Below are 26,340 nucleotides of genomic sequence, written 5' to 3'. Positions count from 1 at the left end.
TCCACTGTCCTACTGATAAGTGATAACGTCGTTTCAAAGAATGGTAGATTTGGAAGGGACCTCCAGGGTCGTATGGTGTAGTGCCCTGGAAAACCAAGTTGTGGCACATATAGGCCCCCACACAACAACAATTCCACAAAGGGTTACAGCAGCCAACCTGAAACCCTAGTCACCCCCCTCAGGGAAGGACAGACACACAGTGGGCGGGACCAGGCGGTTAGGAAACGCCCACCTAAGGGTCTGAAGAGCCCGGGGCGGGAAAAACAGTCAGATGAAGTTTGAGTTCTAGTGCAGAGTGGAGGTGAAACTGACAGGTGCCAGGGTCGGAGCTCTGATGGTAGCCAGAGTCTGCAGAAGATGGGAAGACGGCTTCGGGGATCTAGAGTGGACCGGGACAGGGTTGTAGCCTGCCGGTACAGACACCAGAGAACCGACCGGAAACCGTGTGCACAGAGGGGGTACTTGGACCCTGAAGCCAGGACCAGCACCAACGGCCTAGATATTTAACCAATTGAGGGCAGGATTATAGGTTCTGTCCCAACCTAAGTACCGAAAAGTAGATAACCACCCACAGAGAGGGATAGGGCAACCGCCAGGGCCCGGAGAGCCCAAGGGTCAGCGTTAGACGGGCACGGCTCCCAACCAAAGGAGCGGACTCCTGCGTTTTACACCGGGCAGTCCCATCTACGAAACAGTGCAGAGAAGAGAGACTTTGACTACCAAACCCAGGTGTGGGATCAAATACACCCATCTGCGGCAGCCGGCCACCATCACCTTGGTTTACCACAGGACTCGTGTGCTTTCTTCCACCGTGAGCAACATCCCCGGCCTGGCCGGGTGCGCCGACCCCTGCACTCCCAATCCTCAGCATAAAGATACTGGGCCCTGGAGCACCCATCCCTACCCACGGAGGGTTTAACATCCAGCTGCCATCACATTTCACCGTGTCTCCCATAACCACAACGGTGGTGCCATACCTCACCACACATCGTGTGTGGCGTCACAGACAACCTACAACCAACCCCGTACAAAAACATCCCCATTTTATTCGGAGTGTCCGCGCGACCACCGGGTCCGGAAAACTCCTCGAGCCGTACCGTAGATACGGATCTGAGCAGCGGCAGCTGCTGGTGTGGGGGCGGCACATATGGTCCAACCCCCAGGTCACAGCAGGAGTCACTATGTCATCCCACACAGATGGCTGTCCAGTTTCTCTTTGAAGTCTTACATTGAAGGAGACCTCACCACCTCTTGTTGTCACCTGTTCCACTCGATCAGTCTCACTTTAAAAAAGTTTTTTATAATATCTAATCTGTGTCTCGTCTTAATCAGTTTCATCCCATTGCTTCTAGTCTTCCCTTGTGCAAATGAAAATAATTTCACTGGACAGCTGTTCACTGGACAACCCCTCTAAAATCGGACATAACGCGCAGATCACTGTCAGCACATAGCAATGCAGCAGGCTCTGACGTCCTGCAGCGCTGGGGTCTTGGTTTCCAATCCCACAAAGGACAACATTTGCCAGGAGTTTGTCTATTTTCCTCGTGGTTGTGTGGGTTTACTCCACTTTCCTCTTACACCCCAAGGGTATACTGATAAGGAACTTATATTGTGAGTGCTAATGGGGACAGTGATGATGATGCCTGTAAAGTTCTGTGGAATGAATGGTACTAAATAAGTGAATAAAATAAATACATGATAGTGATCACACATGGGTACTATTATGTGACACATGGAGGGTGCATTATGTACACGACTTTAGAGAGGCTGAAACCAGCGAATGGGCTGTGTGAACCCTGGAGTGCGGCTTTCATCCATCTACACTTATGAGCAATTCTGGAGGCACCTGATGGAGGATGTACCTATATCCACTATGCAATGTTATTAGTAGTTCCCCCCTGTTTTGTGAAAAATTCTGAATACTTCGTAACCACTTCTGACTTGTAGGAGGGGCATCTGGAGACCGCCATCCACAGGAGATGTACACGCTGATGGGCGGAGGTCTGCTCTGCGCAGTCTCCGGACTGGTGCTTCTTATTGTGGCCACAGCAACCGACTTCTGGATGCAATATCGCTACTCGGGCAATCTGAGCAATCAAGGGCTGTGGCGCTTCTGTGTGGCGGGAAAGTGCCACGCTCACACCATCACTGTCGGTAAGAGCCAGCAACTGCCTACAATGGGTAAAGGTTAGAGGACATGAGAAATGATGAAATGGGTTATTAACATTATTGGTACCAGGATTAGGGTTATTAGGAGTAAAAGGAGCTGCGTGCTCAGTCAGGGCTCGCGGGGCTGCATGCACAGTGAGGGCTGCGTGCACAGTCAGGGCTCGCGTGCGCAGTGAGGGCTCGCGGGGCTGCGTGAGCAGTGGGGGTTGCGTGCGCAGTGAGGGCTCGAGTGCGCAGTGAGGGCTCACGTGCGCAATGAGGGCTCACAGGGCTGTGTGCGCACACACAGGGCTACTTCTGTGTAAGGAGTAGAATTGCCACAGAGCACCAGAAAGATACTATAATGCGTGCCAAGATAACATTGCTAAGCCTGCTAATCTCTGCTATACTTTAACTGGATAACAACACCATCGGCTGAGTGAACGCTACAATCACACGCTGAACTAATGCCACCTTCATACTGTGAACTAATAACAACGACATGAACTAACAACATTGACATACTCTTAACTAATGCCACTGTCATATGCTGAATGAACACCACCAACATATGCTGAACTAACAACATCGACATACCCTGAACTAACACCACCGACATACACTGAACTTATGCCACTGTCATACGCTGAACTAATACCGCCATATGCTGAGCATATAACACCGTCATATGTTGAACTAACAACACTGCCATCCGCTGAGCAATACCGACACCTGTTGAACAAATAACATGGCCATATGTTGAACAAATACCGCCATCCACTTAGCAAATGACATGACACCACCACTGGTTGAACAAATGACACGGTCATTGGCTGAACAAATGACACGGCCATTGGCTGAACAAATGACACGGCCATTGGCTGAACAAATACCACCATCTGCTGAAGAAATAATGTCGCCATCCAGTGTCTGAATAACACTGCCACACAGTGATACCACCATACAATGACCATATAACAAAGCCATACAGTGACTACATAGCGCTTCCATACAATGCCCGGATAACAATGCCATACAGCCCCCTCCTTGCACAGTGTGACTGTGCCATTCACCCTCCACTGACTAGCTTATCCTCTCCCGTTTCAGCTTTCTGGGATGCCACCCGAGCCTTCATGCTGCTTTCCATCCTGGCTTGCTTTGCTGGTATTATTTTGGGCCTTACAGCCTTTTCCAGTGGGGCCAAATCAGCCAGAACGCGATCAGCGGGAGTCACACTCTTAGTCGCAGGTAAGTGTCACATGTGCGAGGACCCCTTGTACAGAAGCTGTAATACAGGGAAGGAAAAGGTTCCAATTTATGATGTCATGTCAGCGATCAGCCTGGGATTGGAGGAAGAGGCTGCCATATGGCTGCTGCTCAATCAGAGCATACCGCCACATGTCATTAGGAATAGAGACCAGCGTTCCCGAATACCGCCTGACAGTCATCATACAAGAGAGGTGGTGGATAAAATAAAATGGCATCCAGTCTGCTCCCCTTTATACAGTCATATGAAAAAGTTTGGGCACCCCTATTAATGTTAACCTTTTTTCTTTATAACAATTTGGGTTTTTGCAGCAGCTATTTCAGTTTCCTATATCTAATAACTGATGGACTCAGTAATATTTCTGGATTGAAATGAGGTTTATTGTACTAACAGAAAATGTGCAATCCACATTTAAACAAAATTTGACCGGTGCAAAAGTATGGGCACCTCAACATAAAAGTGACATTAATATTTTGTAGATCCTCCTTTTGCAAAAATAACAGCCACTAGTCGCTTCCTGTAGCTTTTAATGAGTTCCTGGATCCTGTATGAAGGTATATTTGACCACTCCTGTTTACAAAACAATTCCAGTTCAGTTAAGTTTGATGGTCGCCGAGCATGGACAGCCGCTTCAAATCATCCCACAGATGTTCAATGATATTCAGGTCTGGGGACTGGGATGGCCATTCCAGAACATTGTAATTGTTCCTCTGCATGAATGCCTGAGTAGATTTGGAGCGGTGTTTTGGATCATTGTCTTGCTGAAATATCCATCCCCTGCATAACTTCAACTTCGTCACTGATTCTTGCACATTATTGTCAAGAATCTGCTGATACTGAGTTGAATCCATGCGACCCTCAACTTTAACAAGATTCCCAGTGCCGGCATTGGCCACACAGCCCCAAAGCATGATGGAACCTCCACCAAATTTTACTGTGGGTAGCAAGTGCTTTTCTTGGAATGCCGTGTTTTTTTGCCTCCATGCATAACGCCTTTTTGTATGACCAAACAACTCAATCTTTGTTTCATCAGTCCACAGGACCTTCTTCCAAAATGTAACTGGCTTGTCCAAATGAGCTTTGCATACCTCAGGCGACTCTGTTTGTGGTGTGCTTGCAGAAACGGCCTCTTTCGCATCACTTTCCCATACAGCTTCTTCTGTGCAACGTGCGCTGTATTGTTGACCGATGCACATTGACACCATCTGCAGCAAGATGATGCTGCAGGTCTTTGGAAGTGGTCTGTGGATTTTCCTTGACTGTTCTCACCATTCTTCTTCTCTGCCTTTCTGATATTTTTCTTGGCCTGGCACTTCTGGGCTTAACAAGAACTGTACCTGTGTTCTTCCATTTCCTTACTATGTTCCTCACAGTGGAAACTGACAGTTTAAATCTCTGACACAACTTTTTGTATCCTTCCCCTGTACAACTATATTGAATAATCTTTGTTTTCAGATCATTTGAGAGTTGTTTTGAGGAGCCCATGATGCCACTCTTCATAGGAGATTCAAATAGGAGAACAACTTGCAAGTGGCCACCTTAAATTCCTTTTCTCATGATTGGATACACCTGCCTATGAAGTTCAAAGCTCAATGAGGTTACAAAACCAATTTAGTGCTTTAGTAAGTCAGTAAAAAGTAGTTAGGAGTGTTCAAATCAAGAAATTGATAAGGGTGCCCATACTTTTGCACCGGTCAAATTTTGTTTAAATGCGGATTGCACATTTTCTGTTAGCACAATAAACCTCATTTCAATCTAGAAATATTACTCAGTCCATCAGTTATTAGATATATGAAACTGAAACAGCTGTTGCAAAAACCCAAATTGTTATAATGAAAAAAGGTTAACATTAATAGGGGTGCCCAAACTTTTTCATATGACTGTATCTCTATACAGTATATACCATACATACTTGTGTTTAAAAGTTTACATACCCCGGCAGATTTTTTGCATTCTTGTCCTTTTCTCAGAGAATATAAATGATAACACAATCTTTTTCTCCATTGATGGTTAGTGGCCGGGTGAAGCCATTTATTGTCATCTACTGTGTTTTCTCTTTTTAAATCATAATGACAACCAAAAACATCCAAATGACCCTGATGAAAAGTTCACAAATCCTGGTGATTTTGGCTGATAACATGCACAGAAGTTGACACAAATGGGTGCGAATGACTAATAAAGGTAACATCCTCACCTGTGACCTGTTTGCTTCTAATCAGTGTGTGCATAAAAGCTGAGTGAGTTTCTGGGATCCAGACAGACTCTTGCATCTTTTATCCAGCCACAGACGTTTCTGGATTGTGAGTCATGGGGAAAGCAAAAAAATTGAAAATGGATTTACGGGAAAAGATAGTTGAACTGTATAAAACAGGAAAGGGATACAAAAAGATATCCAAGGAATTGATAATGCCAGTCAGCAGTGTTCAAACTGTGATTAACAAATGGAAAATCAGGGGCTCTGTAAAAACCAAACCACGATTAGGTAGACCAATAAAAATATCAGCCACAACTGCCAGAAAAATTGTTCAGGATGCAAAGAAAAACCCACAAACAACATCATCTGAAATACAGAACTCACTGAAAACTAGCGGTGCGGCTGCTTCAAGATGCACAATAAGGAGGCACTTGAAAAAAAATGGGCTGCATTGGCGAGTCACTAGAAGAAAGCCATTATTGCGCGAATGCCACAAAGTATCTCACCTACAAGACGCCAAACAGCACAGAGACAAGCCTCCAAACTTCAGGAACAAGGGAATTTGGAGTGATGAGACCAAAATCAAACTTTTTGGCCACAACCATAAATATTACATTTGGAAAGGTGTCAACAAGGCCTATGATGAAAGGAACACCCTTCCTACAGTAAAGCATGGAGGTGGATAAATGATAATGTGGGGCTGTGTGAGCTACAAAAGGCACAGGAAACTTTGTCAAAATTGAAAGAAAGATGAATGCATCACGCTATCAGCAAATATATTACTGAGACAAATTTGCACTCATTAGCCTAAAAGCTGTGCATGAGACATATTTGGACGTTCCAACATGACAACTATCCAAAACACAAGGTCAAGGTGACCTGTCATTGGCTACAACAGAACAAATTGAAGGTTCTGGAGTGGCCTTCTCAGGCTCCTGACCTCAATATCATTGAGCCACTTTGGGGAGAACTAAAGTTCATGCAAGAAAGCATAAGAATTTACAGAAACTGGAGGCTTTTTGCCAAGAAGAATGGGCAGCTTCACCATCTGAGAAAATAAAGAGCCTCATCCACAACTACCACAAAAGACTTCAAGCTACCATTGATGTTAGAGGGGGCGATACACGATATTAAGAACTGGGGTAGGTGAACTTCTGATCAGGGTCATTTTGATGCTTTTGGTTGTCACTATGATTTAAAAAGAGAAAACACAGTAGATGACAATAAATGGCTTCATCCAACCACTATCCACGAGAACAACTGTATATGTACATTAATGTATAATAGTGACCGGTCTACTCCCTTATAGATCTATATGTACACTGATCTGTAATAGTGACTTCTCTGCTCCCTATAAGATCTATATGTACACTGATCTGTAATAGTGACCAGTCTGTTCCTCTCTAGATCTATATGTAAACTATTCTGTTATAGTGACCAGTCTGCTCCCCTATAGATCTATATGTACACTGATCTGTAATAGAGATTTCTCTGCTCCCCTATAGATCTGCAGTGTACATATACTGTAGATCTAATCTGTAATAGTGATTTCTCTGCTCCTCTATAAATTAAATCAAATCAAATCAAATAGGCTTTATTTGCAGGAACAAAAAACTATTAGCATTGCCAAAGCAAAAAAAGAAGTGTGACAGGGGAGTGGGTTAGGGTTGTGGCGATGGGGTGTTGGGGCCACAATTTAGGGAGTGATGGTCCATTTGGAGGTCTTTAGTACCCCTCATCTTATGACAAGTGGAGACATATTGGGCGGCGATCTCCACCATTGATTCTTCTTCCCCCAGTAGGATGCGGAGTTTCCTCTCCTCGTCCATGAATGGAAAGTCCGGGGTATGAGCGGTAAGTTTCTGGAAGTGTGAGGCCCTCACTGTTAGGTATTTGTCACAGTGCAGTAGGAAATGCGCCTCGTCCTCCAGAGCCCCCTGCTGGCAGTGCTGGCACAGTCTGTTCTCCCGCGGCTTGTATGTCTGTTGGTGCCGCCCTGTTTTCACCTCTAGGCTGTGGGCACTCAGTCTGTACAGGCTCAGGGTCTGCCTTTCTTTGGGGTGGTGTAACCTTTCCAGATATGGGGCCAGAGTGTAGTCCCTCCGCAGTGACCGGTAGATGGTGAGTTTCTGGGAGTTCTCTAATTCACTCTTCCAGTCCTCTATGTATTGCATCTTGCAGCTCTCTGAGATCTTTTTTATTTGGCCTTTTGTCAGGGTGCGTTGCTGACTTTGGCTGTATTGGCTGCCAGGGTTGATGGAAGACTTCAGTTGGGCTGGAATCCCACTTTGTTTGGTCAGGATAGGTCACTGGGCCCCATACCTAGCTACCATACAGCAGTATAGGTGTGATGACGCTGTCGAATATCTTGAGCCAGACTCACAGGTGGTTTCAGGTGGTACAGTTGTCTTCTGATAGCATAAAAGGTTCTGCATGCTTTCCCTTTCAGGGTCTCTGCTGCTTGCTTAAGGCTCCCAGTTTGGCTTAGCTCCAGACAGAGGTAGGTATAGCTGCTGGTCTTCTACAGCGTGTTGCCATTTAGTGTGAGGGAGGGAGTAGAGGTTTCGTTATACTTCCTCTTCTGAAACACCATGACTTTGGTCTTTTTTTGGTTGATGGGCAAAGCCCATGTGGTGCTGAATGTTTCTAGCACAGCCAGGCTACCTTTGAGGCCTTTCTCGGATGGGGAAAGCAGCAGGAGGTCATCTGCGTACAGCAGGATCTTCACCTCTTGGTCATGCAAGCTGAGACCTGGGGCAGGGGAGGATTCCAAGGCTGAGGCCAGTCGAATTATGTAGATATTGAATAGAGTTGGGCTCAGGCTGCAGCATTGTCTTACCCTGCGGCACTGCCGGAAGAAGGCCGTCCTCTTTCCGTTAACCTTCACGCTGCAACCGTTCTCAGAGTATGAGTTCTTGATCACGTCGTAGGTTCTGCCACCTATTCCACTCTCCAGGAGTTTAAGGAACAGGCCTGGGTGCCACACTGAGTCAAAGGCCTTCTTGAAGTCCACAAAACATGCAAATATTTTCCCCTGTTTTTTGTCGTTAGACATGGGTCTTGATGAGGCTTTGCAGAGTGTAAATGTGGTCCGTGGTGCGATGGTTTGGCATGAACCCAGATTGGCTTCTGCTGAGGGAGTCCCGCTGGGTGAGGAAGGTGATGATCCTTTTATTAATAATGCTGCTAAACAGTTTTCCCAGAATACTGTTAACACAGATCCCTCTGTAGTTTGCTGGATCATATCGGTCTCCATTCTTGTAGATGGGTGTTATCAGACCTTGATTCCAGCTCTTTGGGAAGTAGCCGGCACTCAGGACGTGGGTGAATAGTTTAGCTTGTGCTGCATGTATATCTGGGGAACTGTATTTGATCATCTCTGGCAGGATGCCGTCACTGCCCGCGGCCTTCTTGCATTTCATAAATTTGATTCTGTCTTTTATTTCCAGCACACTGATTAGTATGTCCGGAGGATTTTGGAAGTCTTTGATTGTCTCCTCCATGTCCCTGAGTTTAGTGGTTAGGTGCTCCTGTTCTGGAGTTAGGTCTTCTTCTGGTATATTCTTGTAGAGGCCTTTGAAGTAGCTATGCCAGATGTTGCCATTTTAGATGTGGAGGGTGCTATGCTTGGACTTTGTGCCAATATGACTCCAGGTTTTCCAGAATGAGTTATCCTGGAGGGAGTCCTCAAGCTCCTGTAGTTCTTGGGAGATGTGCCTCTTTTTTTTCTCCTTGAGAATGCGCTTGTATTGCCTCTGTAGGGTGTCATGGGCCTCTCTTAGGTCCCTGTTTTTGAGGTCTCTGTGTTTTTGGTTTCAGGCTACCCTTAGGGAGTTGCGTAGTGACTTGCATTCTTTGTCGAACCATTTTTGGCCTTGTTTGTTTGAAGGTTTCTTGGGGTTGGTCTTTCTGACGCCTGATAACTCTGCCATGATATATAGGATGTTGTTAAAGTCATTCACTGCCCGGTTGACTTCTTGCTGGTTTGATGTATAGCGTCATGTGTTGAAATTTACAAGTAGCTCTTGGATCTCGGTTCTGTTGCTCATGTTGGTGTATTTGTGAAGCCCCACAGGTGTTGTGTCGGTGTATTACCTTCAGGGACTCCACGTGGGATGATCTGGTCACAGGTAGGTTGCTTCTTCAGGATTTTCATGACACCACTCTCGGTATTGCGGTCAGGGTGACCACTGCAGATTAAGGGGTGCCTGGGGCTGATGGTGGGTGCAGTCAGTTGTAGTGGCCTCCCGAGAGTGCGGCAAGCCCCAGGGCCCTGTGTAAGTGTGTGGAACCACAAGGCGCAGAATGACTCAAACACAGTCCAGGCAGTCTTCCAGGGTTTTTACTCACAGTTGATGGCAGGGTGAGTAACCCGGGCGTAGCTGGGATGAACCAGGCTGGAACCAGGAATCCTTCTGACTGGCTGATGAGGGTGATACCAACTCGCCTTCCTAGCCCTGTGTGTTTTGGGGTGACCCCTATTTGAAGTCCTGCTGGGGTCGCCCAGGGAAGTTGCTGATGCCTCTCTCCCCTTCTTTTGGCCCGTTTGTTTGTAGCCTGGACCAGGTCACTCCGGCTGCTTGCCTCCTGTGAACTATGGGCCCTCTCTTTGCTACGTGGTTGCAGACTCTATAGTGGTATGGTGTGGGTCTGAAGTGCCCCCACCGGCAGGTTTGGCAGGAGAAAACTGAATGAATCTCTGCACTGGGACCTGTTACCCTTGCAGGCCTGGTACCTCCCTGGCAGTCCCCTTACTCTGCCACTGGTTTGCCCTCTCTAGCCTTGTGTGGATTTCGGGTGGCACTACCAGGTGACCGATCTCCCCCGTTGGTAGTCACTGCGCGTACGTTGTCTGACTAGTAGCAGCCTCAGGTCTCCTCTTTGCGTCTGCTCTCCCTGAGCTCTACTTCAGACTCAGCTCAATCCTTCCTACTCTGTCTGACTACACCAGCTAGCAACCAGGCTCTCTACCACACCCCTTGAGTGGACTTGGAGGCCATGCCCCCTCCTGGATTCCCCAGGGGTCCACCCAAAGGTAGATGTGTGAGACCTGATTACTATGCGCCTGTGTAGTCACACCTCGGTCAGCCTTCTTGATTACCTGAATTGTACTGCCCCCAGCATGGGTGCAGTACTCAGTGGTGCCTGACCAGGTCAGGGGTGCCACATTCCCCCTTAGTTATCACCAGCATGTCCTCGGGCTGCAAGACAACATTTTAAAATGCATAAAACAGTAAAACATTTTTAAAACCACCAGGTACCATACATCACCACCCTCCACCCACAAGTCCGTTAACCCACCCAAAACCCATGCAGATACGTGCACAATATATATATGGATTACAAACAGCTTAATCCTAACTTAGAGAGGCAGCTAACTAAACACAGCAAAAGTCCTGAGTTTAAGATTGCAATAAACTTGGGAGTGCTTACCAGCGATGCTTACACAAGTGGATGTAGACTGGCTTTGCTTATGAGCCTGCAGGAATTGAGGCCTTCTCCCAAAATGCATTGCAAGGAGGAGGAGAAGAAACATTTATTACAGAGCTGTGCTACTAAGTTTGGTCACAAGAAGGAGCCAAAGTATAACTCTAGGAGCCATGGTAGAACTCTGTAAATGAAACATCAGTTTATGGCAAATGATAAAGGTAAATTGAATGCGGAGGCAGAACACTCCCCATCTGGCATCAGTGGATGTCACCATCCTTGTCCTCTGAGGGTAGAAGTAGAATTAATTCAGATATTGGTCTGAGAAATGTTTTGGGTTCATCCCAAGTTCGTCATTCTTACTTCTACTTTGCGGACATTACCATCTTTGCTGGGAAATGTAGCAGTAACTAGACCGAGTGGCCATTGATTTCTCTGGGCTTGACAGTCTTTCACAAGAACAATGTCTCCTATGTTCAAGTTAGGCCTAGCGGATTGCCACTTCGTACGTGGCTGCAGAGTAGACAAGTATTGTTTGCGCCACTTGTCCCAGAAAGCATTTGCAAGACTTTGTACCTGTCTCCAGTGACGCTTGTATAGGTCTCTGGTGTCGAATCCTCCTGGAGGGGCGCTAAATAGTCCAGTTTTCTGAGTAAGCAGAGTGGCTGGAGTCAGCAGCAAGGGGTCTTCTGGGTCGTTCGGAACTGGAACCAAGGGTCTGGCATTTATTATAGCTGTGGCTTCTGCCATGAAGGAGAAGTGATCTTCCATTTTTGATTTCCTTTGTAGGTTATGCTTGAGAGAGGTGAAATGTTTAAACGCTTGATCTCTGTTATTTGGCAGACGTGGTCTGTGGGTTCTGAAGGGCAGAGGTGCGACCCAGCTGTTGGTCTCATCCTTAACAAGTCCCTTGTCTATTTTCTCTAAAAACAACTTGTCCTCTATAGACATTGCTGCTCGATTATCATGTTTGTTTCTCTGGAAGACTGTACACCCTAATTGATCTTCATAGTTTCCTGACAGCATATTGTTGTCATCAGTAAAGTCTGTTTGGTGATTGGGTAGCTGGAAGCTGTGCGGCAGTTCTTTGAGGTGGAATTCATTGTTGCACGGTTGGCACAGAGATGGACGACCATTTTCCAGAGTATTTGTCAGCATGCTGGTTATGAAGGACGGAGCGTGAAGGCGTCCCAGACATACGTCTCCTATTATGACCCATCCTAGGTCTAGCCTTTGGGCGTAGGGAGCATACGGGACCCATTGATGTGACTTCTCACTTTATGTACTTGCAGGATATCTCTTCCCAGCAGTAGCATTATCTGAGCCTGCTGGTCGAGTTCCGGTATAAGGTGTGCTATACGTTTTAAGTGAGCATGGTGGATTGCTACCTCTGGAGTAGGAATTTCAGATCTGTTGTCAGGGATTTGGTTACATTCAATGATCGTGGGCAGTGGTAGATGGAGCTGACCATCTAAGGATTTGGTAGTCGATAGCCTTCCTGCCTGCTGTTGTCACAGTGCCTGCACATGTTTTCAATGAGTAGGGAGTGCTTGGCCCTTTAATACTGAATAGGTCAAAGAACGTCGATCTAGCCTAGGATCTGTTACTTTGATCATCCAGGATGGCATACAGTTTTACGGCTTTGTCTCTTTAGCTGGGTTCACACATAGCGACAGCGACAACGACGTCGCTGTTACGTCACCATTTTCTGTGACGCAACAGCGACCTTGTAAGTCACTGTTATGATCGCTGCTTAGCTGTCAAACACAGCGACGCAGCAGCGATCATAACGACACGCGTCGCTGTGCTACATGTGCAGAGAGCAGGGAGCCGCGCTTAGCGCTGGCTCCCTGCACTCCTAGCTACAGTACACATCGGGTTAATTACCCGATGTGTACTGCAGCTACATGTGCAGAGAGCAGGGAGCCACGCACACTGCTTAGCGCTGGCTCCCTGCACTCCTAGCTACAGTATACATCGGGTTAATTACCCGATGTGTACTGCAGCTACATGTGCAGAGAGCAGGGAGCCACACATACTGCTTAGCGCTGGCTTCCTGCACTCCTAGCTACAGTACACATTGGGTTAATTACCCGATGTGTACTGCAGCTACATGTGCAGAGAGCAGGGAGCCGTGCACACTGCTTGGCGCTGGCTCCCTGCACTCCTAGCTACAGTACACATCGGGTTAATTACCCGATGTGTACTGCAGCTACATGTGCAGGGAGCAGGAGCCGGCACTGGCAGCGAGAGCGGCGGATGCTGGTAACGAAGGTAAATATCGGGTAACCAGGGAAAGGTCTTCCCTTGGCTACCCGATGTTTACCCTGGTTACAGCTTACCGCAGCTGCCAGATGCCGGCTCCTGCTCCCTGCTCGCTTCATTTCGTCGCTCTCTCGCTGTCACACACAGCGATGTGTGCGTTACAGCGGGAGAGCGACGACCAAAAAATGAAGCTGGACATTCAGCAACGACCGGCGACCTCACAGCAGGGGCCAGGTCATTGCTGGATGTCACACACAGCGACAGCGACGGGACGTCGCTGCAACATCACAGAAAATGGTGATGTAGCAGCGGCGTCGTTGTCGTCGTCGCTGTGTGTGACACCACCCTTTGGATAGACTCTGACAAGGCATATCTTAGAGCAGGATCTACTGTCTATTGTCCCTCTGCAAACTTCTGTGCATTGTGAAGTGATCTCTGGCGTAGTTGTAGCAGTGTTCCTCTCCTCCCCGCCATGCTCACTGTCAGTTGAAGTGTTTTGTGTACTCCATGGAGCTGGGCTGGGGTGTAGAGCTGTGTTGTGGTCTGCGGTGCCACATTCTGTGCATTTTACACTGACCTTGCAGTCCTTGGCGAGAGAAGTTGTTGATAAGCAGCACTTGTAGCAGATACCGTTTTCCTTCAAGACGCTTTTGCGATCTGGCATGGGTTTACCTCTGGAGGCTCTGCAACGCAGGAGTGAATGAGGCTTCTGATGGAGTGGGCACTGCTTGATAGGGTCCTGCGCCTTCGTCTGTACGTGAGAGTCACTGGCAGACCTGTGAACAAAACCTGAAGAAACATTAGTCTTATCCACTGCCACAGACGTCTTGAGAAGATTTGGAGCTGGTGATGGCGTGGCATACGATATTGTAAAGTCAAAGCTGGGATCGTTCCTGATCTTTGCTTGCTGGTGTACGAATTCTACAAAAACAGAGAAGGGAGGGAATGGAACACCGTGTTTGTATTTGTACGTGGAACCATGTGTGAGCCACCTCTCCTGCAGATTGTAGGGCAATTTTTGGACTATAGGGTTAACAACTCTGGCTGTGTCGAGGAACGCAAGTCCCTGTAGGTTCTCTTCACATTTAGCAACTTGGAATTCCATTAGCAGGTCGCTTAGTCCTCTAAGTTTCTGGAGACCTTTGTTAGATATTTTGGGGAAGTCATCGATTCTTTTGAATAAGGCTTTTTCTATTGCTTCTGCTGAGCCGTAACACTCATCCAGTCTGTTCCAGATCATTTTGAGGCCAACCTCAGGATGATTTATATTAATGTCTCTGATCCTTGCTGCGTGTTTGCCTGACTCTTCTCCCAGATATTTGACTAAGAGGTCTATTTCTTCCCTGTGTGGCAACCCCAAGTCTGTAGTGATATTTTGGAAGGAAGCTTTCCAGGCCCTGTAACCTTCAGCTTGGTCATTAAATTTTAAGAGCCCCTTAGTGACCAGATCACGTTGCGCAAAGAACTTAGCAAAGTCTGTTATGACCCGATTATCAGCGGGGTATACTGGAGATGGGTCACCCTGGTAGTGGTGTGGGGTGCGTTCGTACCTGTTAGTAGCCTCTGGGTGAAGCCAGCCGGTGTCGTATTGCTTTGGTCTGGTGTACCACATGTCAGCATGGTAATTTGCTTCTGCTACCTGGTGGGTGGCAAGGTTGTCATCAGCAGAGTTACCTCGCGTGATGTTTTCAAGTTTATATCTGACTTGGGGTCGTGCCTCATGTTGAATCCTGTTTGTTTCATCTGAGACATGCTCTCGTGTTGATACTGGTTCGGCGTCACAGTTTGAGTCAGGAAGTTCGATGACATACTGAGATGTGCGTTGTGATGCATCTTGTGGTATGAACTTCAGGCTCAGTATGCTGTCTTGTCTTTGCAGCTCGGGATTTTGCGCGGCTTCTAGGCACTCTGCTTCAGCTAGAGCAGCTGCAGCTTCATTTTCTGCTGCCAGTTTTTCAAGAGTGGCATTTAGGCATGCTTTCTCAATTTGTGCCCTTTGCTCTTCTTCAGCTTTCTTTATATCTAAGCGTGCTTTCTCACAATCTAAGCGTGCTTTCCCACTATCTAAGTATGCTTTCTCACTATCTAAGCGTGCTTTTTCGATATAAGATCTTCCCTCTTGTTCGGCTTTCTCTACTTTCAGCTGAACCTCTTTGTCAGCGAAGGTTGCTCTCATTTTGGCGGCTTCAGCTTTTGCGCGGGCAATGGCGACGGCGCTGCTGATAGACGTCTTTGAGGAGATAGAAGCTACGGATCTCGTTTTGTGTGAGGATTTGTAGAACATGTTGCCTTTAAGGGTGCTGCTTGGCTGTGCGGAGATTGCTATAGCTGTACTGAGTCTCTGAGTAGCCTTTGTCTTGAATCCCACTAGCTGGATAGCCGCTGTTTTACTGTTCTGTCCTCCCTACATGTAGCCTGAGCATATGTAGTTTAACAGGCAGATAAACCTTATTCACTGTAGTTCAATAATTAGACTGTTGCTTGAAGTCTGTGCATTTATTAAACGTAGGTAAATATATTCAGATTGACTGACTGATGGTGAAACTGGAACAACAGATATGTGTACAAATCAGTACATGCAAATATAAAAGGGTACATTTATGCATAACAGATGCAGATACGTGCACAATATACATATGAATTACAAACAGCTTAATCCTAACTTAGAGAGGCAGCTACCTAAACACAGCAAAAGTCCTGAGTTTAAGATTGCAATAAACATGGGAGTGCTTACCAGCGATGCTTACACAAGGGGATGTAAAATGGAGAGACTGGCTTTGCTTATGAGCCTGCAGGAAATGAGGCCTTCTCCCAAAATGCATTGCAAGGAGGAGGAGAAAGAAACATTTATTACAGAGCTGTGCTACTAAGTTTTGTCACAAGAGGGAGCCAAAGTATAGCTCTAGGAGCCATGGTAGAACTCTGTAAATGAAACATCAGTTTATGGCAAATGATAAAGGTAAATTGAATGCGGAGGCAGAACAGCGCCTGTGTAGTCACACCTCGGTCGGCCTTCTGGATTACCTGAATTGTACTGCCCCTAGCATGGGTGCAGTACTCAGTGGTGCCTGACCAGGTCAGGGGCACCACATTTTCAGTGGATAACTGTTTAGGCCAGTTGTAGGATGGTATCAGGTTGTGGAGACCGGTCAGGTGGGGCTTTTCTGTGTGTTGCTTGTCCGTGGATCTCATGTGCAGCAGTGTCTGGTTGTGGTCTGACAGGTATTCCTCTATACATCTATATGTACACTGATCTGTAATAGTAACCGGTCTGCTCCCCTATACATCTATATGTACACTGATCTGTAATAGTGACCGGTCTGCTCCCCTATACATCTATATGTACACTGATCTGTAATAGTGACCGGTCTGCTCCCGTATACATCTATATGTACACTGATGTGTAATAGTCACCGGTCTATTCCTCTATACATCTATATGTACACTGATCTGTAATAGTAACCGGTCTGCTCCCCTATACATCTATATGTACACTGATGTGTAATAGTGAGCGGTCTGCTCCCCTATACATCTATATGTACACTGATCTGTAATAGTGACCAGTCTATTCCTCTATACATCTATATGTACACTGATCTGTAATAGTGACCGGTCTATTCCTCTATACATCTATATGTACACTGATCTGTAATAGTGACCGGTCTGCTCCCGTATACATCTATATGTACACTGATGTGTAATAGTCACCGGTCTATTCCTCTATACATCTATATGTACACTGATCTGTAATAGTAACCGGTCTGCTCCCCTATACATCTATATGTACACTGATGTGTAATAGTGAGCGGTCTGCTCCCCTATACATCTATATGTACACTGATCTGTAATAGTGACCAGTCTATTCCTCTATACATCTATATGTACACTGATCTGTAATAGTGACCGGTCTATTCCTCTATACATCTATATGTACACTGATCTGTAATAGTGACCGGTCTATTCCTCTATACATCTATATGTACACTGACCTGTAATAGTGACTGGTCTGCACCCCTATACATCTATATGTACACTGACCTGTAATAGTGACTGGTCTGCTCCCTATACATCTATATGTACACTGATGTGTAATAGTGAGCGGTCTGCTCCCCTATACACCTATATGTACACTGATGTGTAATAGTGACTGGTAGTAGTGACCGGTCTGCTCCCCTATACATCTGTATGTACACTGATATGTAATAGTGACCGATCTGCTCCCCTATATATTTATATGTACACTGATGTGTAATAGTGACCGGTATGCTCCCTATACATCTATATGTAAACTGATGTGTAATAGTGACCGGTCTGCTCCTCTATATATCTATATGTACCCTGACCTGTAATAGTGACTGGTCTGCTCCCTATATATCTATATGTGCACTGATGTGTAATAGCGACAGGTCTGCTCCCTATACATCTACATGTACACTGATGTGTAATAGTGAGCGGTCTGCTCCCCTATACACCTATATGTACACTGATGTGTAATAGTGACCGGTCTATTCCTCTATACATCTATATGTACACTGATGTGTAATATTGACCGGTCTGCTCCCGTATACATCTATATGTACACTGACCTGTAATAGTGACTGGTCTGCTCCCTATACATCTATATGTACATTGATGTGTAGTAGTGACCGGTCTGCTCCTCTATACATCTGTATGTACACTAATATGTAATAGTGACCGATCTTCTCCCCTATATATTTATATGTACACTGATGTGTAATAGTGACAGGTCTGCTCCCCTATGCATCTATATGTACACGGATCTGTAATAGGGACCAGTCTGCTCCTCTATATATCTATATGTACCCTGATGTGTAATAGTGACCTGTTTGCTCCCCTATACATCTGTATGTACACTGATGTGTAATAGTGGCCGGTCTGCTCCCTATACATCTATATGTATACTGATGTGTAGTAGGGACCTGTTTCTCCCCTATACATCTATATGTACACTGATGTGTAATAGTCACCGGTCTATTCCTCTATACATCTATATGTACACTGATGTGTAATAGTAACCGGTCTATTCCTCTATACATCTATATGTACACTGATGTGTAATATTGACCGGTCTGCTCCCGTATACATCTATATGTACACTGATGTGTAATAGTGAGCGGTCTGCTCCCCTATACACCTATATGTACACTGATGTGTAATAGTGACTGGTAGTAGTGACCGGTCTGCTCCCCTATACATCTGTATGTACACTGATATGAAATAGTGACCGATCTGCTCCCCTATATATTTATATGTCCACTGATGTGTAATAGTGACCGGTCTGCTCCCTATACATCTATATGTAAACTGATGTGTAATAGTGACCGGTCTGCTCCCCTATATATCTATATGTACCCTGACCTGTAATAGTGACTGGTCTGCTCCCTATACATCTATATGTGCACTGATGTGTAATAGCGACTGGTCTGCTCCCTATTCATCTATATGTATACTGATGTGTAATAGTGACCGGTCTATTCCTCTATACATCTATATGTACACTGATGTGTAATATTGACCGGTCTGCTCCCGTATACATTTATATGTACACTGATGTGTAATAGTGACCGGTCTGCTCCTCTATATATCTATATGTACCCTGATGTGTAATAGTGACCTGTTTGCTCCCCTATACAGCTGTATGTACACTGATGTGTAATAGTGGCCGGTCTGCTCCCTATACATCTATATGTATACTGATGTGTAGTAGTGACCTGTCTGCTCCCCTATACATCTATATGTACACTGATGTGTAATAGTGAGCGGTCTGCTCCCCTATACATCTGTATGTACACTGATATGTAATAGTGACCGATCTGCTCCCCTATATATTTATATGTACACTGATGTGTAATAGTGACCGGTATGCTCCCTATACATCTATATGTAAACTGATGTGTAATAGTGAGCGGTCTGCTCCTCTATATATCTATATGTACCCTGACCTGTAATAGTGACTGGTCTGCTCCCTATACATCTATATGTGCACTGATGTGTAATAGCGACTGGTCTGCTCCCTATACATCTACATGTACACTGATATGTAATAGTGAGCGGTCTTCTCCCCTATACACCTATATGTACACTGATGTGCAATAGTGACCGGTCTATTCCTCTATACATCTATATGTACACTGATGTGTAATATTGACCGGTCTGCTCCCGTATACATCTATATGAACACTGACCTGTAATAGTGACTGGTCTGCTCCCTATACATCTATATGTACATTGATGTGTAGTAGTGACCGGTCTGCTCCTCTATACATCTGTATGTACACTGATATGTAATAGTGACCGATCTTCTCCCCTATATATTTATATGTACACTGATGTGTAATAGTGACCGGTCTGCTCCCCTATGCATCTATATGTACACGGATCTGTAATAGTGACCGGTCTGCTCCTCTATATATCTATATGTACCCTGATGTGTAATAGTGACCTGTTTGCTCCCCTATACATCTGTATGTACACTGATGTGTAATAGTGGCCGGTCTGCTCCCTACACATCTATAAGTATACTGATGTGTAATAGTGACCGGTCTGCTCCCTATACATCTATATGTAAACTGATGTGTAATAGTGACCGGTCTGCTCCCCTATATATCTATATGTACCCTGACCTGTAATAGTGACTGGTCTGCTCCCTATTCATCTATATGTACACTGATGTGTAATACTGACCGGTCTATTCCTCTATACATCTATATGTACACTGATGTGTAATATTGACCGGTCTGCTCCCGTATACATTTATATGTACACTGATGTGTAATAGTGACCGGTCTGCTCCTCTATATATCTATATGTACCCTGATGTGTAATAGTGACCTGTTTGCTCCCCTATACAGCTGTATGTACACTGATGTGTAATAGTGGCCGGTCTGCTCCCGTATACATCTATATGTACACTGATGTGTAATAGTCACCGGTCTATTCCTCTATACATCTATATGTACACTGATGTGTAATAGTCACCGGTCTATTCCTCTATACATCTATATGTACACTGATGTGTAATAGTGACCGGTCTATTCCTCTATACATCTATATGTACACTGATGTGTAATATTGACCGGTCTTTTCCCGTATACATCTATATATACACTGATATGTAATAGTGACCGATCTGCTCCCCTATATATTTATATGTACACTGATCTGTAATAGTGACCGGTCTGCTCCTCTATATATCTATATGTACCCTGATGTGTAATAGTGACCTGTTTGCTCCCCTATACATCTATATGTACACTTATGTGTAATAGTGGCCGGTCTGCTCCCTATACATCTATATGTATACTGATGTGTAGTAGTGACCTGTCTGCTCCGCTATACATCTATATGTACACTGATGTGTAATAGTCACTGGTCTATTCCTCTATACATCGATATGTACACTGATGTGTAATAGTGACCGGTCTGCTCCCCTATACATCTATATGTGCACTGATGTTTAATAGTGACCGGTCTGCTCCCCTATACATCTATATGTAAACTGATGTGTAGTAGTAACTGGTCTATTCCTCTATACATCTATATGTACACTGATGTGTAATAGTAACCGGTCTGCTCCCTATACATCTATATGTACCCTGATGTGTAATATTGACCGGTCTGCTCCCGTATACATATATATGTACACTGATGTGTAATAGTGACTGGTCTGCTCCCCTATACATCTATATGTACACTGACCTGTAATATGACCGGTCTGCTCCCGTATACATATATATGTACACTGATGTGTAATAGTGACCGGTCTGCTCCCCTATACATCTATATGTACACTGACCTGTAATAGTGACTGGTCTGCTCCCTATACATCTATATGTACATTGATGTGTAGTAGTGACCGGTCTGCTCCCCTATACATCTGTATGTACACTGATATGCAATAGTGACCGATCTGCTCCCCTATATATTTATATGTACACTGATGTGTAATAGTGACCGGTCTGCTCCCCTATACATCTATATGTACATGGATCTGTAATAGTGACCGGTCTGCTCCTCTATATATCTATATATACCCTGATGTGTAATAGTGACCTGTTTGCTCCCATATACATCTATATGTACACTGATGTGTAATAGTGGCCGGTCTGCTCCCTATACATCTATATGTACACTGATGTGTAATAGTGACTGGTCTGCTCCCTATACATCTATATGTACACTGATATGTAATAGTGACTGGTCTGCTCCCCTATACATCTACATGTACACTGATGTGTAATATTGACCTGTCTGCTCCCTATACATCTATATGTACACTGATGTGTAATAGTGACCGGTCTTCTCCCCTATACATCTATATGTATACTGATGTGTAATAGTGACCGGTCTGCTCCCCTATACATCTATATGTACACTGATGTGTAATAGTGACCGGTCTGCTCCCCTATACATCTATATGTACTGTGAGGTAGCGCGGTCGGCTGCGCAGCAGAAGACACGGGATCCAGGCATATAGGTTCACAGCACACGGTGTTTAATGTCCAAACAAAAAATCCACAGCAATATACATGTCTCTCCAGCAGAGACTCAGGGAGTTGTGATCACTCCCTCACACCCGGCACACCTGCCCCTCGTTCCTGTTTCCATTTAACCCTTCCTTCAGCCTGTAGGGAAACAGCATTAACCCTAGAGTGGATTTACTTTCTATCATGGAGTGAGCACAACCGGGGCGAGACATACCGGCCGTCATAGATAACCCCGGTCACAGTCTCACATACCCCCCCCCTCAGTTCAAGCGTGCGGGGTTGAACTCCCGCCATCAAACACGGGCCGCGGGACAAGGCATCGGCGTTGACCTGCAACCTACCGGCCCGGTGTTCAACCGTAAACCGGAAGTTCTGCAGAGAAAGGAACCACCGGGTAACCCGGGCATTCCGTTCCTTGGCGGACCTCATCCAGACCAGCGGAGAGTGATCAGTCACCAAGCGAAACTGCCGTCCCAGCAGGTAATAGCGTAGGGACTCCAAGGCCCATTTAATCGCCAGGCACTCCTTCTCCACTACGCTATAATTCCGCTCGGGAGGGGTGAGCTTCCTACTCAAGAAGGTGACGGGGTGTTCCTCCCCCTGAACCACCTGAGACAGCACTGCCCCCAGGCCGACCTCAGAGGCGTCAGTCTGTACTATGAACTCCTTCCGGAAATCAGGGTTGACCAGAACGGGTTGTCCGCACAGGACCCCCTTCAGGGCCCGGAAGGAGTCCTCGGCCTGCGGAGTCCAGCGCACCATGACGGACTTCTTGCCTTTGAGAAGGTCCGTCAAGGGGGCTGATAGTCCCGCAAAATCTCTTACAAACCTCCTGTAGTACCCCACGATACCCAGGAAGGCCCTAACCTGCTTTGTGGTCAGGGGTCTAGGCCACTTCTGGATCGCCTCAACCTTGTTAATTTGGGGCTTTATCACTCCTTGGCCTATCACGTAGCCCAAGTAGCGGGCTTCCGTGAGTCCCAACGCACATTTCTTGGGATTGGCTGTCAATCCGGCTGTTCGAAGCGCGTCCACCACCGCTTGTACCTGTTCCAAGTGGGTCTGCCAATCGGGGCTGTAAATAATGATGTCATCAAGGTACGCTGATGCATACGCCTGGTGGGGTTCCAGCACTAAGTCCATCAACCTCTGGAACGTGGCCGGAGCGCCATGTAACCCAAAAGGCAAGACAACATAGTGGAAGAGACCCTCCGGCGTAACAAAAGCGGTTTTCTCCTTGGCGGACTCCGTCAGTGGCACCTGCCAGTACCCCTTGGTCAGGTCGAGCGTGGTAAAATATCGCGCCTGTCCCAGCCTATCAATCAGCTCATCCACCCGGGGCATGGGGTAGAGATCGAACTTGGATATTTCGTTCAATCTCCGGAAGTCATTGCAGAACCTTAAGGAGCCATCGGGTTTTGGTATTAGGACAATGGGACTAGCCCATTCACTCCGGGATTTTTCGATGACCCCCAGGCGTAGCATTGTCTTCACTTCTTCTGATATGGCTTGTCTTCGAGCCTCCGGCACGCGGTATGACTTCAGGCGTACCTTCAGGTGGGGCTCGGTGACAATGTCATGTCGTATCAGACTGGTCCTACCCGGCAACTCGGAGAAGACATCGGGGTTCTGCTGAACCAGCCGTCTGGCCTCTCGCCTCTGTTGCTTGGTGAGGGCTTCTCCGATCCTTACTTCCGGTTCGTCCTCTCCGGAGGTCGCTGAAGCCGGGAGTGAACGACCCGAAGAGGAGGGAGATGGGGGAAACTCAACCATCAGGCTTTCCCGTTCCTGCCACGGTTTTAATAGGTTGACATGGTATATTTGTTCAGGTTTCCGCCTACCGGGCTGCAATACTTTATAGTTGACCACCCCGACTTTTTCCTTTATCTCGTAGGGGCCTTGCCACTGAGCCAGGAATTTACTCTCCGCCGTGGGGATTAATACCAACACCCGATCCCCGGGTTTAAAGGTCCGCACGGTGGCTTGTCTATTATAGCGGCCGCTTTGCGCGGCCTGAGCCTCCTGTAAATGCTCCTTCACAATTGGCATGACCGCGCTTATGCGGTTCTGCATTCCTAAAATGTGTTCAATCACACTTTTATGGGGGGTGGGCTCTTGCTCCCATGTTTCCTTTGCCAGGTCCAACAATCCCCGGGGATGTCGCCCGTATAACAATTCAAAAGGCGAAAACCCCGTGGATGCCTGTGGCACCTCTCGGATGGCAAACATCAAATAGGGAAGCATCATATCCCAGTCCTTCCCGTCTTTGGAGATCACCCTTTTTAGCATGGTTTTCAGGGTTTTATTGAATCGTTCTACTAACCCATCCGTCTGAGGATGATACACAGACGTACGCAACTGCTTGATCTGGAGTAGCCGGCATAGTTCTTTGGTCACTTTAGACATGAATGGGGTCCCCTGATCCGTAAGGATCTCCTTGGGCAACCCCACCCGGCAGAACACAGAAAACAACTCCCGAGCTATAAGCTTCGCCGCAGTATGTCTGAGAGGTATCGCCTCTGGATACCGGGTGGCATAGTCAACGATCACTAGGATGTGTTGGTGCCCTCGAGCAGACTTTACGAGGGGCCCCACCAGATCCATCCCTATCCGTTCAAAAGGGACTTCTATAATGGGTAACGGCACCAACGGACTGCGAAAGTGGACCAGTGGTGCGGTAAGCTGACACTCCGGGCAGGTTTCGCAGAACCGTTTTACCTCCCCAAAGACCCCGGGCCAATAGAACCTTTGCAATATTCGCTCCTGCGTTTTCTTGACCCCTAGGTGGCCACTCATCAGATGTTTATGAGCCAAGTCGAGGACCCGCCGGCGATACGGCTGGGGCACCACCAACTGCTCCACCCCCACGCCCCGTATTTCATCTACCCGGTAGAGTAAATCCTGTTTAAGAGCGAAATGGGGGTACCTTACCTGGGCACCGGGCAGCTGGGCCACCCCGTCAATTACTAACACCCTATTCCGGGCATGTATTAACGTAGGGTCCTGGAGTTGGGCTGTCCCAAACGCATCCGGGGATGCCTCCAAGTCCGGGATGGGCTCGACCGTCTCAGCCTCTCCTGCCAATACCTCTAGGGGCGACCTATCGGGTTCACATTCTGTCCCTATCATGGGGACCCCTACGGCAGGTGTCCCGGATTCAGGATTGTAGGGCTCAGGCCCCGGACTGACCAATATCGGAGGGGACCTAGGGGTTCCCTTCCATAAAGTCCAAAAATAGGGCAGATCCCGTCCTAGGATCACGTCATAAGGAAGAGTGTTAAGCAGTCCCACCTCATGTTGCACCTGACCGCAAGGTGCTGTGATGGTGACAATCCCCGTGGGATAGTCTCGGCGGTCCCCATGTATGCAAACCACCCCCACGGTACGTCCTGTGGCCTTTACTTTAGCCCTCAAGGTGGATCGCACAAGGGTCACTAAGCTTCCGGAATCCAACAATCCTGTAACCGGACATCCATTCACCTGTATTTGGCACAAGTGGGGCTCAGTCTCTGGGGGAACCAGGTCAGCGGTACACACCACCTGAGCATACATTGAACCCCGCCGGGTAACCCCACAATCCATGGGCTCCGTGGTCAGGGGACACTGGGCTTCCATATGTCCCACGCGCTGGCACCGCCAACATCTAATAGGGAAGGAAACCCCCTTGACAAGTTGTCGTTTAGGGTACATGGCCTTCCGGACCTCAGGAACGGCGGGCGCGGCCTCAGCCAGGATGGTAGCGGACTCCTGTACCGGTGTCGGCGGTGGGTCCTTGGCCCTAGGCTTGGAGGGGCCGGACCGACGGGCGGTACGCAAAGTCTCAGTGTCCCGTATCAAGTCCTGCGTAGCCACATGCCGCTCTACCAGGGACACTAATTGGTCCAGGGTACTCGGGTCACCCTGTCCTACCCACCGTTGAACGGTGACGGGTAAAGTGCGCACAAAACGATCCACTACTACCCTTTCCACCATTTGCGCCGGGCTCAGAGTGTCAGGCTGCAACCACTTTTTTACAAGATGTAATAAGTCATAGGCCTGGGAGCGTACGGGTTTGGCTTCCTCATAGAACCACTGATTTACCCGCTGAGCCCGTACATAGGTATTCACCCCCAACCGAGCCAGTATTTCGGCTTTCAGGGTCACATAGTCAATGGCGTCCTCGGTACCGAGGTCCAGGTACGCTTTTTGGGGTTCCCCCGTCAGATAGGGCGACAATACCTCAGCCCACTGGGGGGTCGGCAGCTTTTCCCGCTCGGCCACCCGCTCAAACACTGCCAGGAACGCTTCCACATCATCCCCCGGGGTCATCTTTTGCAACGCTTGTCTCACCGCTTTCCGGACGCTGCCGTCGTCACCCGGTCCCGGGGTTGTTGCTGCCGGTCCGGCACGGATTGACTTGGCCAGGAGAACCATCTGTTCTTGGTGCCTTTTTTCCTGCAATTTCAAGGATTGCTGGTGCTGTTGCTGCTGTTGCTCCAACGTCCGGAGCAGGTGGGTATTCACCTGTTGTTGCTGTGCATTAGCCTCTTGTT

At 47.1% G+C, this 26,340-nt stretch overlaps 1 protein-coding gene across 1 annotated transcript in view; it reads left to right on the top strand.

The window, feature by feature from the left end:
- The first annotated feature begins 1,979 nt into the window (after positions 1–1,979).
- LOC142258556 (lens fiber membrane intrinsic protein-like) overlaps positions 1,980–26,340 on the top strand; it is a 63,707-nt gene continuing 39,346 nt past the window's right edge. The window contains exons 1-2 of the mRNA XM_075331184.1: positions 1,980–2,154; positions 3,256–3,396. Coding sequence (XP_075187299.1) covers positions 1,980–2,154; positions 3,256–3,396 — 316 coding nt within the window. The remainder of the gene's footprint in view (positions 2,155–3,255; positions 3,397–26,340) is intronic.

Source organism: Anomaloglossus baeobatrachus, chromosome 12 (assembly GCF_048569485.1).
Source record: "Anomaloglossus baeobatrachus isolate aAnoBae1 chromosome 12, aAnoBae1.hap1, whole genome shotgun sequence".
NCBI classification, from domain to species: Eukaryota; Metazoa; Chordata; class Amphibia; order Anura; family Aromobatidae; genus Anomaloglossus; species Anomaloglossus baeobatrachus.
The sequence above is the reverse complement of the archived record's forward strand: the minus strand, read 5'-3'. Positions and strand labels throughout refer to the sequence as shown.